The 15,343-nt window shown below is 45.5% G+C and overlaps 1 protein-coding gene across 3 annotated transcripts in view; it reads right to left on the minus strand.

The window, feature by feature from the left end:
* ENO1 (enolase 1) overlaps nt 1-14,718 on the minus strand; it is a 35,379-nt gene extending 20,661 nt beyond the window's left edge. The window contains exons 1-4 of one of the 3 annotated variants that reach the window (XM_069241149.1): nt 14,584-14,718; nt 9,489-9,582; nt 4,281-4,376; nt 3,223-3,281 (exon numbers count right to left, since the gene is read on the minus strand). In XM_069241149.1, the coding sequence (XP_069097250.1) occupies nt 3,223-3,281; nt 4,281-4,376; nt 9,489-9,573 (240 nt within the window). In that variant the 5' untranslated portion in view covers nt 9,574-9,582; nt 14,584-14,718. Of the gene's footprint in view, nt 1-3,222; nt 3,282-3,557; nt 3,617-4,280; nt 4,377-9,488; nt 9,583-10,884; nt 11,170-14,583 lie in introns of those variants that run through there. The other 2 variants (XM_069241152.1, XM_069241151.1) reach the window with 2 other exon arrangements.
* Nucleotides 14,719-15,343: the final 625 nt, after the last annotated feature.

Below are 15,343 nucleotides of genomic sequence, written 5' to 3' on the forward strand. Positions count from 1 at the left end.
TTGAAACCGGTCCCAGGATGCTTGTTTCTGGTCCGGGAAGGACCTAGCCTGGCAGTTTGTGCTGGACTGTCCCATGGGGAACAAGGTCAAGACTGATTTGCATATGGCTTTGTCAAACTGGGGGGGGGGCATGGTAAGCAAAAGAACGCTGGATTAAACTCAGATCTATGACAGCTTGAGTGTTCTAAAGGTTTCAGCACTCTGCCCATCATCCTTCTGTGGTGCTAACGCATGCAAACAAGCACGCACAAATGCTTTTTGCATGCATACAGTTTAGCACATTAAAACTAAATTAACTGGTTTTGCCAGTACTGAGAAAAAACAGCTAAAAACATTATTTTCTGTACAGAATGGCCACACAAACTGTTTGACAAGCAGTGCAGCGATGAAGTCTACATTTTAGATGTTAAAGAAAGTCCCGCCAGCATTCCAACAGAATTACTTTCTAGAAGTTGGATTGATTCAACAAACTTCCAACAGCATGAGAAGATGGTCATCAAGGCTCAACTAAAGCAGTCTATGTATACTTTAATGAATCAGAAACAATAGTCAACATACACACCTCTGTGCAGACCACCAGACCTTAAAAACTAATTGCAACTAGGCTATGCTAGACCAAAAGGAACCTGCCAGGTAAGTGCCTAAAAACAGATCGGAACCATGACCCTGCCAGGGATTGAGCATGACAGGCAACAGGAGCATGAAATGGAAAATTAGAACAAGGACAAAGAAAGGTGCACAGTAAAGGAGTGAACTGATAGAGGTTGAAGACATCCGGGGATTTAAGCAAAATACAATCTCTTCTGGGTAAAAAGGGGCCTGCTCAGAAAGGCTAGTTAACTAGCAGTCCAACAACTACATTTCAGTAGGTGCTAAAACAAGGTCGTGGGAAGGCTTGAGAGAGAAATGGTAAAATGATAGCGTCACTGAAAATGGCGTAGTGAGGAGAGTTGAGGTAGGGGTTTGAGATTTGACTTTTAGTGCACTGTACAGCATTAATGGGAGACTAGAGGTGACTGAATGAGAAGTGAAGGACAAAAAAGAAGGTGAGAAGTTACATTTATGGTGATTCTAGTACTTTCAATCTTTGTTTCCATGCATTCATAACTGGAAAGTTACCGCAGGTAGTTCTGGAAAATTCTTCTGAAAACCAAAACTTGGTCACTTTAAACGAATTTTAAGCCCTTTTAATGAAATCTCAATTTAGGTAGATGATGTCAACATCCCCTTAAATGCTATTTCAATTTACGTGCGTGATCTCAACCCCTTAAATGTGCAGTCCGAACTGGTAGGCTGGAGAGCAAGAGTATGTTACCCCTGCTGCTGGCTTATGTAAAGATTTGCAAGATCAATTAGGGTAAGGATGAATGCCCAGAACAGGGATGACTTCATGCTGAGCATGGTGCTGGAAAACTTGCCTTAAAAGTCCAGCCGAGGGAAGCCATGATTGAAAGACAACTGGACCTGATAGCCTCTGAAACCACCACAGCAACTGGGAAAATGTTATGCTGCCCTTTACAATATTATCCTCTTCTCTGTACAAAATGTTATACCTACAGAAAAGTCAATCAGTTGTGTTACAAACTCAAGTCGCATTGCAGTGAAGGAAACAAGCAAGACCTCAGAGTGATGGATAAGAAGCTTCCTGACAGTTACAAACTAGTAAAATAGTCTCCCTACAAGCCATTTATCCATGTTAGTGTGCAAAGGAACATGAAGATGAAAATGGGCCGCCACTACTAAGAGAATATTTGTGAACATCCAAGAAGGGCGTTCAGACATAAGAGTATACATCTATTTATAATTCCCATGTGCTGATATCAGAAACATCCAATGATCTCTACTCAACAGGGATATGGAAGTATCCATCTTTCAAATCTATCGGTGCCATCCTGTCCTGATTCGCTTGGCCTCAGACTGGAACGCACGCTGGAGTAGCCATAAGGGAAGCCGCCACTAAAAGAAAAGACTAGAGGTTGAAAAAAGTCTGATATCTGCCTTGTTGTGTCCTTGTCAAAGTACTTGTAATATAATTTCAGGTTTTTGTGAAGGCAACTCAACTGTACTCCCAAGAATTGTTTTCTGGAAATTTTGCAGGCTATGAAGGAGGTAGGGACTGATGGTTTAAAGCATACTTCTATTTGATAGAGGGTGCCCAATAGTAACTACCCATTGGTTCTAAAAGTACAACAGCCTTCATCGTACCAGGGATGCGTGATCCAACAATTATCGGATCTTCTAAGTGCATGCCAGGAATTCTGATAAGCGTTTTTACCCCAACTATCTCAAACATTTGCCTCTTTGCCAAGAATGAAAATAGGAAACTTTCCCATCCAAAGCACTACAGGAACATCAGCAAGCTGTACATGAAGATGCCCCATAGCCCAGAATGGGTTTCTATTTGACGTTTTACTTGTTTTAAACTTAAAGGACTTCATAATAGTTCAGAATGGGGTCTAGCCAAGGAATTATCCCCAACTGAAGACTCCATTCAAGGCACAAAACACACATTGGATAAGGAGCCAACCTCAACAATAGACCTGTAAAAACAAACTGTATATGACAGCTTGGGACAGTTTTACAGGAAACACAAGTTGTTATTCATGGTCTCAATAACAAGTCCTTAATCTGGTCTCTAGGTCGGACACACGGATTCCTCTCTACATGGTACATTTTCGGTTTGTAAGAAGCTTTGGTTCGCCATCAGTTAAGAATGGTTCAAAGTCCGACACTGGCATATGAATGTTACCTCTTAAGACACGAAGGATACGATGGTCCACTGCGCCAAGGAGGGATGCCTTGGAAAAGCTAACGCTGTGTCCTACCAGAAGACTTACAAACAAGAACTAGGGTTGGCATCCGTGCATGCAGTGGCAACTGGCAACGCTTAAGCATACTGAAGGTCGCTTATACATGGATGGATGCAAATGTCTTAAGTGGTAGCATGGTTTGAGATTTATATAATGTCCTGACTCCCATCACGGTCGAACACCTGGGAAGGGGTAACAGCAGAAAACGAGGGATGGTGTACAGGATCTAAGACCAGACAACAGAAAGGACAGGGAAACGAGTTTGTGGCAGAAGGCATACATTGCACATTTTTTTTTATCTTTAAAGACTTGCGGAAATCTTTTTTTAACACTCAGTCTGAAAGGTTAAGTGTTAAACACACTGTGCAGGGGCATCATTGGTATTACGTGTTAGCAAGACAAAAGCTCCTACCTTATTAACCAGAGCAGGTGCAATGGTATTATTGATGTGATCAACCGCTTGTAAGACACCTGGAGAGAACAAGCAGATCAGTCACTCAAACAACTCTGCACTCACAGGCACAGCAGGCATTGCTAGATGACTACCCATTTCGAAATATGCACCAAGCACACAGCCACTGTGGGAGATGCTTGATCACAACAGTGGCATCACACAATGTGCACAAGATTAACTAGGAGGCCTGGGGATATTCTCTGTCTAGGAATGCCTGCCTGGAGAGGTTAGTATGTAAAACCCATGCAATGACAGAACAGAACCTGTACAGGTAAATGGACACATTTTGTTACCTGAGTGCACAAAGCTGGTCCCAAGAACTCGTTAACATATTTCACTGCTCTGGAGACACCTGACAGAAGTAAAATGTGTGAGAAATAGAACAAAGAGGTGGAAAAATCTAATAGGAGTAAAAAGCAATGAGTACTAGGCAGCCAGGAGATAATCCCTGTGATCCCCAGGAAAGAAAATGACCAAAGTGTAAGGCTGGTGCAAGGAGTGACAATGTTGGAGACAGGCTTCCAGCATTGAAATGAGACCTATTTACGTAAAGCTGTGCGTTTAGCCTTATGTGCTTGTGTTCAAGCCCTGTCCACAAAGCTCAGTTAAACCATTATTCAGCTCTGCACAGGAGTGAGGAGTGTTTGCACACCAGAACCAATGTTTGCGAACTGGGACATTCGAGCTCTAGTGGAAACAGCTGAACACAATTACAGAACAAAGTTTTATTTGGCTATCCAGTATCATGGTGACCACTGAAAAAAACTGTGGTAAAGAGGCTACTGGCTCAAACTCCTTTCAGTACAAATGCAAGTCACCAGCACAAGCAGCATTCAGAGTGCAAGACCTCACGGATGGGGAGAGCGTCCGTGTAACACTATAAAGCACCCACTTCAGAGTAAAAATATTTATAAAGAAAGCACGATCAGATCGGTGTATATCCATAGTCATAGCTACTTGTTTGCATTCAACCATTAGAGTTGCTCATGGTGAAGGGCAGCAAGCTGACATATTACCTTTCCCCATGTGGCAAGTCTTGTCATTATCACGCAGCTCCAGTGCTTCGTAGATTCCGGTGGAGGCCCCGCTGGGAACAGCAGCTCGAAACATGCCTGTAACAGGATAAAAATCCATATTTTAGTACCACAGAAGAACACCGGCCTGGGATGAATAGGAAAACATTCAGGGAGGACTGCCTCCTGGGGCATAGTTACAACACATTCCAAAGTACGCAGGGAAAGACTGGCTCAGGACAGCAAGTGTAAATGATAGCTGATTGGCAGACTGAATCACTCAGGCAAGCATGGAGAGGACTGCTGTTCAAACTAGGGTGGCATGGTGAGCAAAATAATGATGGATTAAACTCAGATCTGTGACTGGGGTGAGTGGTTGAAAGGTTTCAGCACTCCGCCCATCATCCTTGTGTGTTGCTAAAGTTGCCCTAAGTGGAAAGGGTATGCCCAGACGTGGGTCCCTTGCTCACTGTGCCACTGGATTCAAGCTATCCTGGCTGATGTTGGGTGATACCCTGAAACCGGTCCCAGGATGCTTGTTTCCGGTCCAGGGAGGACCTGGCTTGGCAGTTCGAGCTGGACTGCTCCCACTGGGAACCGGGTCAAGACTGATTTGCATATGGCTAGGTCCAAACTGGGGTGTCATGGTGAGCAAAAGGATGGATTAAACCCAGATCTGTGATTGGGGGCGAGTGGTTGAAAAGTTTCAGCACTCAGTCCATCATCCTTTTGTGTTGCTAAAACTGCTGTTCACCCACTTGCAATTGTGCCTTAGGACTTAAATACCTGAGGGTTGACAAGTTATCACAAGGTGACTGATATGTGATTAGTTCAGGTGTCTTGAGGGTGGGTGGATTTTTCACTCAGATTGCACTTCAGGGCCCCACCCACAGGTGTGCCTAAGGTCTAGCACACAATATGGCAGAGTACTGAAAGACCTTTTTTAAAGCAAGAACGAATGGAGTCCCTCTCTACAACATTCTTTACAAAGGTTTCTGCGAGACCTGCGAAGTCCAAAGGTAAGTGTCATCTTTCGCTACATGGTTCATATTCTTAGCAAGCGGCCAGGGCATCAAGTAAAGCTTCCTAAAGGGACACACTGCTGTGGATCCCAGCGAACGCCAAACTCTTCTGGTCAGCCAGTTCCACCTGAATGCTTGAACGTACAATATCGTATGGTTCGGGGAACCCCAAAAGTACCACTGCAAACAAATTGCTCATTAGATCACCAATTAGTCATGCCCTGTGTGCAGTGGTAGTGTGCCAGTGTTTTCTTCCACATTGTTGCGCTCTTACTGCGGCCTAACAGTAAGCACTACATAAGCACATTCAGAGGCCTCATTAGGCAGCATCAATGCTTTCCGCCGTCGGGGACACTTTCCAATGCAGGCAACCTTTGTGTGGCTCGGACATGGCCACACTGGGCTGCACACAAACAATGGCAATGCCAGACCTCATCAGCTGCGATCGACAAGTATCTGAAGAATGAACCGAGGGGCTGAACATACTGGCACGTCTACTCTATCGGGAGCCTTGGCTGCAGGCCACGTGTGTGCCCTTCGACCGTGGAAGCGCAGCAAACGCTTTCAGGGGGCTGAATATAATCCTCAATGCAAGGGCAGACCGCAATGGTTGGCACAGCAAACTAGGGTCGTAAGTGTTCTAATTTAACCATTCAGAGGGCACACACAGGATAATTACAAGTGACCTATAAGGATGGTGGCTTGTTCAGACTTGCACTGTTCTTCATTACTAGACCCCACTTAGACTAAGATTCTAACCAGTACGAAAGAAATTCACTGTGTATCTCATTTTCCTTCCAGCAGCCAGCCATCCAGCATATGTGCAGCTCATATTACCTACAGTATTCACGACCAGTGGTGCATACAACTGGGACCGAGTAGGCACCGGGAAGCCACGTTAGAGATCATGATTAAAAAAAGTACCTGTTACAAGGGATCATATGATGGGTGAGGAGTGTTAAATTACATTGTTTTGTGCTGCGTGGCACATGTTTACATGGCAGCACAACTGTGTATCAAGGCAATCTGTCACTGTGGAAGGTAGTTTCATTAGGTTGGCAGCCTAGTCACTTGTTCTCCCCAAGCCAATGTGTTAAGAGTCCTTGTTCTTGTAAGTTGCAGTCTAGTTCTTGCATTGCACATCCTTAGAGTTCTTCACCTTGGATGCACAGGGAAGGTCTATATCAGTTGTTGGTGGAGTCTATGTTGAATGTCTGCTTTGAAGTACTGCCAGAAGATATATGTACACACAGAGATATTGCAGCTTTGCCACCATGTGCAGGTCAAATATGCGAGCATGGTCAATGGACTTCTGGGTGGCTAAATTAGAGTTTCAACATGTATGCAAGGTAGAGAGCTGTTTTAACATCGCCTAGGGCAGTGGTTCCCAACCTGTGGTCCGGGGACCCCTGGGGGTCCGCGAAGCCCCCTCAGGGGGTCCGCGACTGCTTAGAAAATTAAAGAATATTAACAGATTAGGTCCCCAGTTTTCAGTCATGACTTAGGAGGGGGTCCCCAAAGTCCAATAATGATTCAGTGGGGGTCCCCGGATTCCAGTAATCATAGCATGGGGGTCCACAGAAGTCAAAAGGTTGGGAAACAATGGCCTAGGATTCAGAATAAAAAACAGTCACTGGCATGTCTGGGTGGCAACTACCAGAAGCAAGGGTGCATTTATCCTTAATGCTTTCTCGATCCTGCATGCTTCCAAGGATAGAGCTGTAACAAGCAACTTACAAGGGAAGAGTAGTACATATTCTTCCGGACTGGAAATTTAAAAGGGCTGTGTATTCTTTGAAATTGAACAGTTTTCTATTATCATGGAGTCCAACAGCCGACTATGGGCCTTTGGTGATGCAGCTCACAACACCCCACTTACAAACCTCTTGCATCTTAGAAGGATTCCCTCTTTTGGGAATTGCTGGAGGTGAATAGATGGATAAGCATCATTATGCATCTGTGGTAAGTAGCATTGATTTCAGCCCACAGGCTTTAGCACAGAGTCTTAAAGTTACTTTAGTGAAAGCCCATGGAAGGGCCGAGGGCCCACCTTCTTTCGCACAGTGTCTTCTTATAAAAGGAGGCAAGCATGCCCTGCATTGCAAGTTTACTGGCAAAACACATACCCAAAGATCCACACCTGCAAAAGGCAAGCAAACGCCGATCAGAAGCTCTGGGGCTAATCAATTGTCCAAATGAGGCCTTTTTAAAATGCATAATTGTGATGACTTCTCAAAAAGACATTCCAATCACAATGGAGAATGAGACAGATGACTGTTTAAAAAGATAAACTAGTTGGCAGTTTTAGAGATGAGTGGTGGACGAATGTGTACCTAGCTGGTGTGAACAGTGGGTGATTGCCCGAGTAACCAGAAGTACCAATAGAAACAAGCATTAGAAAAGTTGGTCTCACCTCTGGGACCCGTTACCTTTGTCAATTGCTTTTTGGTGGCGTTGTACTGTTGTGGCAAATCGAGAAAATAAAAAGTAAAAAATTGTGAGATGGTGGTTGCATCATTCCACTGATGCATGAGTCAAAACACATTCACAGGCCAATGGAATGAGTCGGGCACCATTTGCTTTATTTTTTTCAAGTTACTGATCCAATGCTACTTGGGACGGTGAGCTGTTGGTATGGCACAGTGCAATGAAGCAGAGTGTTAACAATTTGATTCACAGTGTATAACCAATGGTGTGAGAAGCAACGCCAGGGATTGCAGAGAATTTGGACAATCCACACTGAAGTAGACATCCGGGTTACCTCATTGGCTGAATGTTTTAATGGCTGCCAAGAAGAACTTGTATACGGAAGGGCCTCTCAAGTGGGGTACCCATGACCCCAGTCTTATTTATGTGCAGCTTGTATTAAAGCAGTGAAAGCTTAACCTTCTTGCAGTATGCTGGGGTTTTAACCTGATACTAGATCTGAATTGCTCTGAAGCTGTGACCAGGGAACTCCGATGACAAAAAAAGAACTACTTTACATGATGTTTCTGCCCTACTGTAAACATATTGCATTTATGTGACAGACATTTTAACAAGAGGGGCCCATCTGTTTGTCCGCTCAATAGCTGGGGAAACAAATTACATTCTAAGACTTCAGATCTTTAAAATACCTGGAACGATACCCACAATGAGATGTATCTATAGCTTTTCACCTCACATTAGATACTGTAGCCTAACTGGAACATCCAAAGGCACTGAGCATGAGCTAATACTTAAAAATTGTGAAGGGAAGGCAAAATGGCCTTCAGTCTCAGGCTACAAAGGGAAAAAAGAGAATTACTAGAATATTAAAAAGGACAGAAAGATAGTTGTAGGTATCAAAGAACTTGACATGGTGAAGCAGTTGTAATGTCTTTGGAAGTTGACGTTTGAGGCATGCAATAAGGACACCGATATTGACAAGTCACAGCCCTTAAACAAGTGGCAGCTGTTTAAATCATAAAATTGTCTTTTAATCAATATCTGTGCAAGGGATGCTTGTAGGTAAGCAGTGTCCAAGGATATATTTTCCAAAAATGTGTCCGAATTGACACAAGACGACCCAGAATACAAACACTAATTAGAAATCTTCAACACAACTGCGATGCAGCAAAGTAGGAGCTGTTGGAGGGCGAAGGTTGGGAAAGGGTGCAAACCCTAGATGTCAGAGGTCAAATGAGTCCTATCACTTGTGACAGGTTACATTTTTGAGACATTACAATCATGGTTGTAGGCAAGAAGTTCCTGTGGTACTGATGTTTGGCAAACTGGGGCCTGCCTTTTTAAGTTTCCTAATCACTTGTGATAAGTGTTCAAAGCCCTGCTATATTAGGGTGAAGTGTGAATGGCTAGAAATGGGTGTATAAGGGTCATTTGGGGATTTTCTATGTGGTAAGTTGGGGAAAAGGCCTGACCAGCTACGTGGAGGGGAGGGGGGGAAAATATCGCTAAACCCCTCACAGAGGTGGAGATTATTTAATTTCTCTATTGATACAGAGCAGTTGCAAGAAATGTAAAGAATGTTAACTTGGAAAACTGCAGAACTGGATGACAGGAATACAGACTATACTGTTTCCTCCCAAAAAATACATAGCAATGCTCCTTAAACATTCTCCCTCTACCACACCCCCTCACCCCAACACCCACCGCAAGGCATATTCAACTATGAAGGCTCAACAGCAAGAAAAATAGGCTCGAGACTCACCTTTAGCTGTGCTGAGGTCAACCTCCACCGTGGGATTACCACGGGAGTCATAGATTTGACGGGCATGCACTTTGAGGATCGACATCTTGAATTACTGTCAAGAAAAAAAGTGAACGTTTATTTCCAACATACCTTTGCTCAGTATCTTCACACAGTAGGTGCATTTGCAGCCTTGGCCTTTAGTGGGCCATAGGCTAGTCAGCAGGAACAACCACATTTTTACCATCACAAGTTAAACATTTTTTGCACAGTGGCGTGTGAAATGATTCAAAGTAAATGTACGTACATACTTATTGTTACTAGTTCACATTACATATATATTGCTACTAGTTCACACTGCAAACCTTAAAGTTAAAAATGTACAGACTACAACTGAAATGTTTCTTTGAAACGGTGGCTCTTCAAAGCTGTAAACCCTTAAACACTTATGTTTTCCAATAACCTTTTTGTTCATTTCATCAGTGCCAGGTCAGGCACATTTCCGATTTCTAATTGATACCAAAGCTTCAGCTCACACTGACATCTTGAAGTACTTTTATCTTTTCAGCAGAATTAGTACAGATCAGGTTAACTACTGCGTAATTCTATGCTGGACGCTCAATTTTTTTTAAACATTCAGGCCGCCTTTGACGCATTTTTCATACCACTCATTGAATGGTGTCAAAAACATTCCATGGGCTTCTGAAAGCTTGACAAATCATTCCTTACAACAACAAAACAAAAAAAGCCTCCATCATAGCCCAAAATTGTTGGCGCGTTTAACAAATGTTTTCCCAACATGTACCAATCTACTGGAAAATAACAGGCAAGCACATCCTTACAGAGAAAGGCAACTGAGCCTAATCCAATCCAATCCAATCACAGGAACGTGTGAGACTGCTACAGCAGCTTTATTGACAAGTGAGAATTGTGCGTTTCCATTTCTAGCCCACCATACAAGACCCAACACACGTCAAGCATTCCTGAAAGACCTCTACCCTCTTCCAGAATTCTGCTGCATGCACCTGCTTCCCCAGCTATGCATGCCCTCATTGACCCCTGATGTCAATGCTGAAATGTTTTTTTTCTTTTAGTGGCTATTGCGGGATTAGCAAACATCAGCTGAACACAAAATGAAAATAAACGCTAAACATGTTTTACAAAGGTTCTCAGTCTCGTAAATAATGTCACTAACCAATTAAAACTGAACATATAATTTGGGCGCTGGAAAAAAGAATTACTACGATTTTTTTTTCTTTAATTATGTAGTCGTTTTTCTGCAGCAAAGTTTTCATTAGCTCGAAAGGGGTTGTGACTCACAGTAGGGGATATTATTTGCCGACCAACATTACACAAAATTCACATTTCGAGGCAACCGAATGGAATGCTTCTGTGCAGTCACTTATGCTCAAGTTACCTTCAATCTATTGGAAAGGTAACATGGCTATAAATCCGCTGAGTGCGCAGCACGCTCCATCGGCCCAGTCACCCCCGCCTAGGCGCTATGTCTGCCGTGGCTTGCCGGCGGCAGAGGGCGTGCAGCAGAAGCGGCGGACCGTACTTTGGTTGTAGCAGGAAGGCCATGGCCGGCAAGCACTGTGAGATAGCTGCTCGCCGTGTCCTTGGTGAGTGACCTACCCAGCAGTGCTTCCCTCCGCGCTGATGAAACACGTACCGTACGGAGCTGCTGTTGCCAAGCAACGCAAACCACTCCTATGATCGCTTATTTTTTTTTTTTTTTAACCCTTAAGGTTTTTTTTTTCTTCCGTTTACAAGTTACAGCAGCGATCGACTGCAGCATCCCGGAAGGAGGAAGCGGTTGACTCAAGAGGGAGGGCAGGGCACTACAACCGTTTCACGAGTTCCCTTGCAAGAACGTAGCTATGCTTCTCCATCACTGGCACGGCACAAACTCGGGTTTACAGTAACCTACACAAGCATGCTAGACGCCCAACGTCTCAAACGCGGTTAGGCCTTTTCTCAGAACATGGAAGGCGAGTATGTCAAACCCCAATATCGGGGCAAAGGGCTACTGTGAAATCTGAAGACTGGTAATGACCTCCAACCGTACTCTTCCTCATCCACTCAGGGCCACTTACGTCACGTGCCTCGACACTATCCAGTGCTGCTCCGCAATAGCAACTCGAAAAACCACAGCCTAGTCACATCACAAGGGCAGACTCAAAGCGGCCCTTAAACGAGCTTAAGAGAAGGAACGGCTGCCCACAGCAGTAAAGTCTGGATACTGCAACACGAAAGGGCCGCTTGATGTCAGCAATGATGGCACCGAGGGACCACGTTCATAAACCGGATTAAATGTGCGTTGAGACTGCCCCATTTCAAGAATCTGAGCCACCAGGAGACGGAGAGTTCATCGTATCACTCATTTGTAACTTGCTCATCTTTTTCTTCAAACGAATGCACGTGAATCACCAATAGTGGCACACATTTTCACCTTATTGGCCCCCTCTATTGTCTATTTCTACAACCGCCATTTACTGGCTTGTTGGATAAAAAAAAAAAACTACTAACGGGTGCCCCTGGGCATGTTTATTTTTTTGAAGCGCGATCGATTAATTTCAAGGACATCTCTATCTGCATTGCAGTTACACCGGCGGGTTCTCAACATGCCACCCTCTCCACCAGCCATCGGGGGACGTGCGGATGGACCATCCTTCAGACTCGCTCGGTTTGTAACGGTGACTCATTTTCCTGGCATTACGAATAAAACTTGACTAACCTCCTCCGTGACGCAAACTACAAATACCACAAAAAGGTATCCAGCAGTCTGCTTACAGGAACCAAGATTGCAAACACCCTTTCCAGCAAAGTCACCATTCAGCAAACATCACAAGAGTTGGGACTAAATGCCACCGTACTGCATTAGGTGCCCGTATTCAATTAAACGCAGCAACAAGTTACATTGTGGGCCCCGGTGCCCCCAACATCCATAGAACGGGTTCATTGTGGTTATATTCTTAGAACAAGGGAACCACTAAAATGAATACCGATATCAAAATAGAATAATTAGCTTTACAGTACTGCGTGGCTAATGGTCTAACAAAGGCACTATCGATTAACATAAAAACATACTCTAGTTTTCATTCCATCCCCCATCCCGTCCACGGCGAGTAGAGGGAAAAGTTAACGGGTTTGCACTGGGCGCTTTGTAAGCGCTCAGACAGAAACACCGAAGTTCAGTGCGGCTGCACTTCAGACCTTGTCCTCTGGAACAAGACTTTACATCCGAGACAGGCCGATTGGAGAACGAAGCCCGCCCAGGGCACAAGCTGCGTCCTGCAGACTCAAGTTGCCCCTCTGGCGGCCTTATTGCCCATTTGTGGGAAGCACTGCTGCTTCCTTCGGACTAATTTAAGCAGCCGTCCTCTGCGGTCGCTGCACAACTAGAAATCTAAACCCTGCAATGCAGAGCAAGGGAGGGACTCAAGCGACAGTGAGTCCGACAGGCCCGCAGAAACCAGCTGTTCCCAAGAGACAGATATACACACATAGATTTTAAGCTAACGGGGATTGTTCTTGAGCCCCTGGGGATAAACGCTTTATTTCGACACAATAGTGATCCGCAGATGGGAAGACCAAAGAAAAGCCGTCTTCATGCCTGTCAAACTCAACTACCGACCCCTCCCAAAAATATGCACAATTCAGGCCCACCTAATCCCAGCCGTTCCCTGTTCAACTCTCGTCTCCCCATTAACTGCAGTATCCTCTGATAACAGCCAATTCTTGCTCTGCTCCCACCGAGGAATTCCTTTCTGCAGTGCTACAAAGTCCAGCTTCCAAGGACCAATGTGGGATTATTCTAAGGAAAGCTTCCGCCCCTCGTTGGACCGGCTCCAAATAACTTCAAATATGGCCGCAGGTTACCTCAACTACTAAATGCCAGGCTCGCCGCACAGGGAACAAACAAACTCAAACATAGAATGCCAGGCTTTTTTCACATTGCGCAGATAACCCCAAACAGAATACCTGGATCTTCGCAAACTGGGCAGCTCGCCTCAAACATGGAATATCAGGGTACTTGTTCAACATATAAGTGTTTGCCACATTTGGAGAAGGGGGGCATCATCTTTTACTTAACTCAGCACATACAGTGTCTAACACCGTACAAGGTCAATGGGCCAAAACATTTCCATGGCATTTGAGCCATCCTCCTCTGCCTTCCAGCGTTACTCGCCAGCGCCTGTCAGGTCTCGTCTCACTGAATTCGTGAGCTTCTGTTACAGATCTAATGGAGGCCGTGTACGGCCACCAAGTCCTCCAGGGTTTATTAGCTTTAGAAGACAGTAGTGCCCCCACCCCCACCCCCACCGGGTAACCCGCAGAGGTCAACTACCATCCTCATCAGGTTCATTTTGGGGCCCACCTGTCACGTCACTCTCCTTCTGCTCAAGCCTAACCCCTCCTGTCAGGTCTAACCCCAAATCACCTCTAAATCGTAGCAGAGCAAGACATGTCATATGATCACCCCCAATTAAGCAGGCATGATATACCACCGCTTCATCTTACTTGCATCTCAGCGGATGCACCCGGCCCGCCCCAAGGCAACCTCGCATGATAGCCCACCTCCATCTTGTGCCAGCCCGGTGTCCTTATCCCCCACAGCCTGAAAAACCTCAGCATCGCGTCTTAGCAGCTCTTGACCCCACCTGTCCGTGCAGTGTCCTTTTCCCGTACCCACCAAAGAGCCATACAAGTATCTGGCAAGTCTCACGGCCCATCCAGCTCACGTCCCGCCTATCCTTCCCACCTACAGCTTCTGTCCGACGCCCTCAACACCCGTCAGTCCCCGCACGATTTACCACCCAGTAAGGTGCGAAGACCCCCTCCACCAATTGCTGATAGTGTAAGGTCACACCTCGGGCTCGCCCTGTCAAAGTTTGCGCGAGCCCACCTGCTGCCCTCAGGTCCACTGCACCCCCCCCCCCCCCTCCACCCCCGGGAGGTCTCCGGCGCTCCTTCATCTCCTGGCCACTTACTACCAACTGTCTCTTAACCTCCCGCACCCGTATCGGGTCACTTGGCATTACGTCTAGGCGTTTGATAATCCCTTCTGCTTACTGCAGTACTGAAGAAAGAACTGCCAGCTAGTGCTCACCTAACGTCTGTGACAGTTGGCTGCGCTTCGAGCTGCTGCTGCCGATGACTAGGTGGGATCTCGCTGCAGATTCAGTGGGGAAGAAATATGCTCTCGCTCCGCTATTTATCAACTAGCGGGGGCTGAAGTGACAGGCAGGCCCCGCCTCCTATGGGTATGCATGAAGCTGAATTAGAACGGCCTACAGATCCCAAACCATTGGACGAGAAAATCTGCCCACATGATTCTCCCAGGATGGGGCTGAGAGGAGGAGTGTAGGCGGTCCCCTGCGTTCAGGAGACACCATTTCAGAGTCAGGTGAAATGTCGCCCTTTCTGGGACAGATCCTCGAAATCGCACAAAAAAAACTGCCTGGCTCTAAGATGGGCTCTTTCCGGAAACATTGACAGCCTCAGGGACGGACATGCGTAGCTAAGGGTCTACCGTTGCCGCTGTTGTACGTGCTGGGCAGCACTCACCAGGGCGTGGTGGTGATGCCGTCATAAAGAGAGGGTAGGAACGCGAGGAAACACCTCAGCGCATGCGTGGACGTTCTGTGCATTCATTACATTTCATTAAGGAAAAATGTAGGAAAACAAAAAAGTGATGGATATAATGTTTTAATTAATTTTATCCACTTTTATTTACACCAGACAACCTCCATTCCCGTCACTTTCATCCAAGAAAGGAGAGAAGGCTAGAACGGGAATTTAACATGATAAAACACTACTTTCTGTGATCTCAGGTTAGCTTTTGACAAGTGCGAGTATTGTATTGCAAA

This window comes from Pleurodeles waltl, chromosome 6, assembly GCF_031143425.1.
Source record: "Pleurodeles waltl isolate 20211129_DDA chromosome 6, aPleWal1.hap1.20221129, whole genome shotgun sequence".
NCBI lineage: Eukaryota > Metazoa > Chordata > Amphibia > Caudata > Salamandridae > Pleurodeles > Pleurodeles waltl.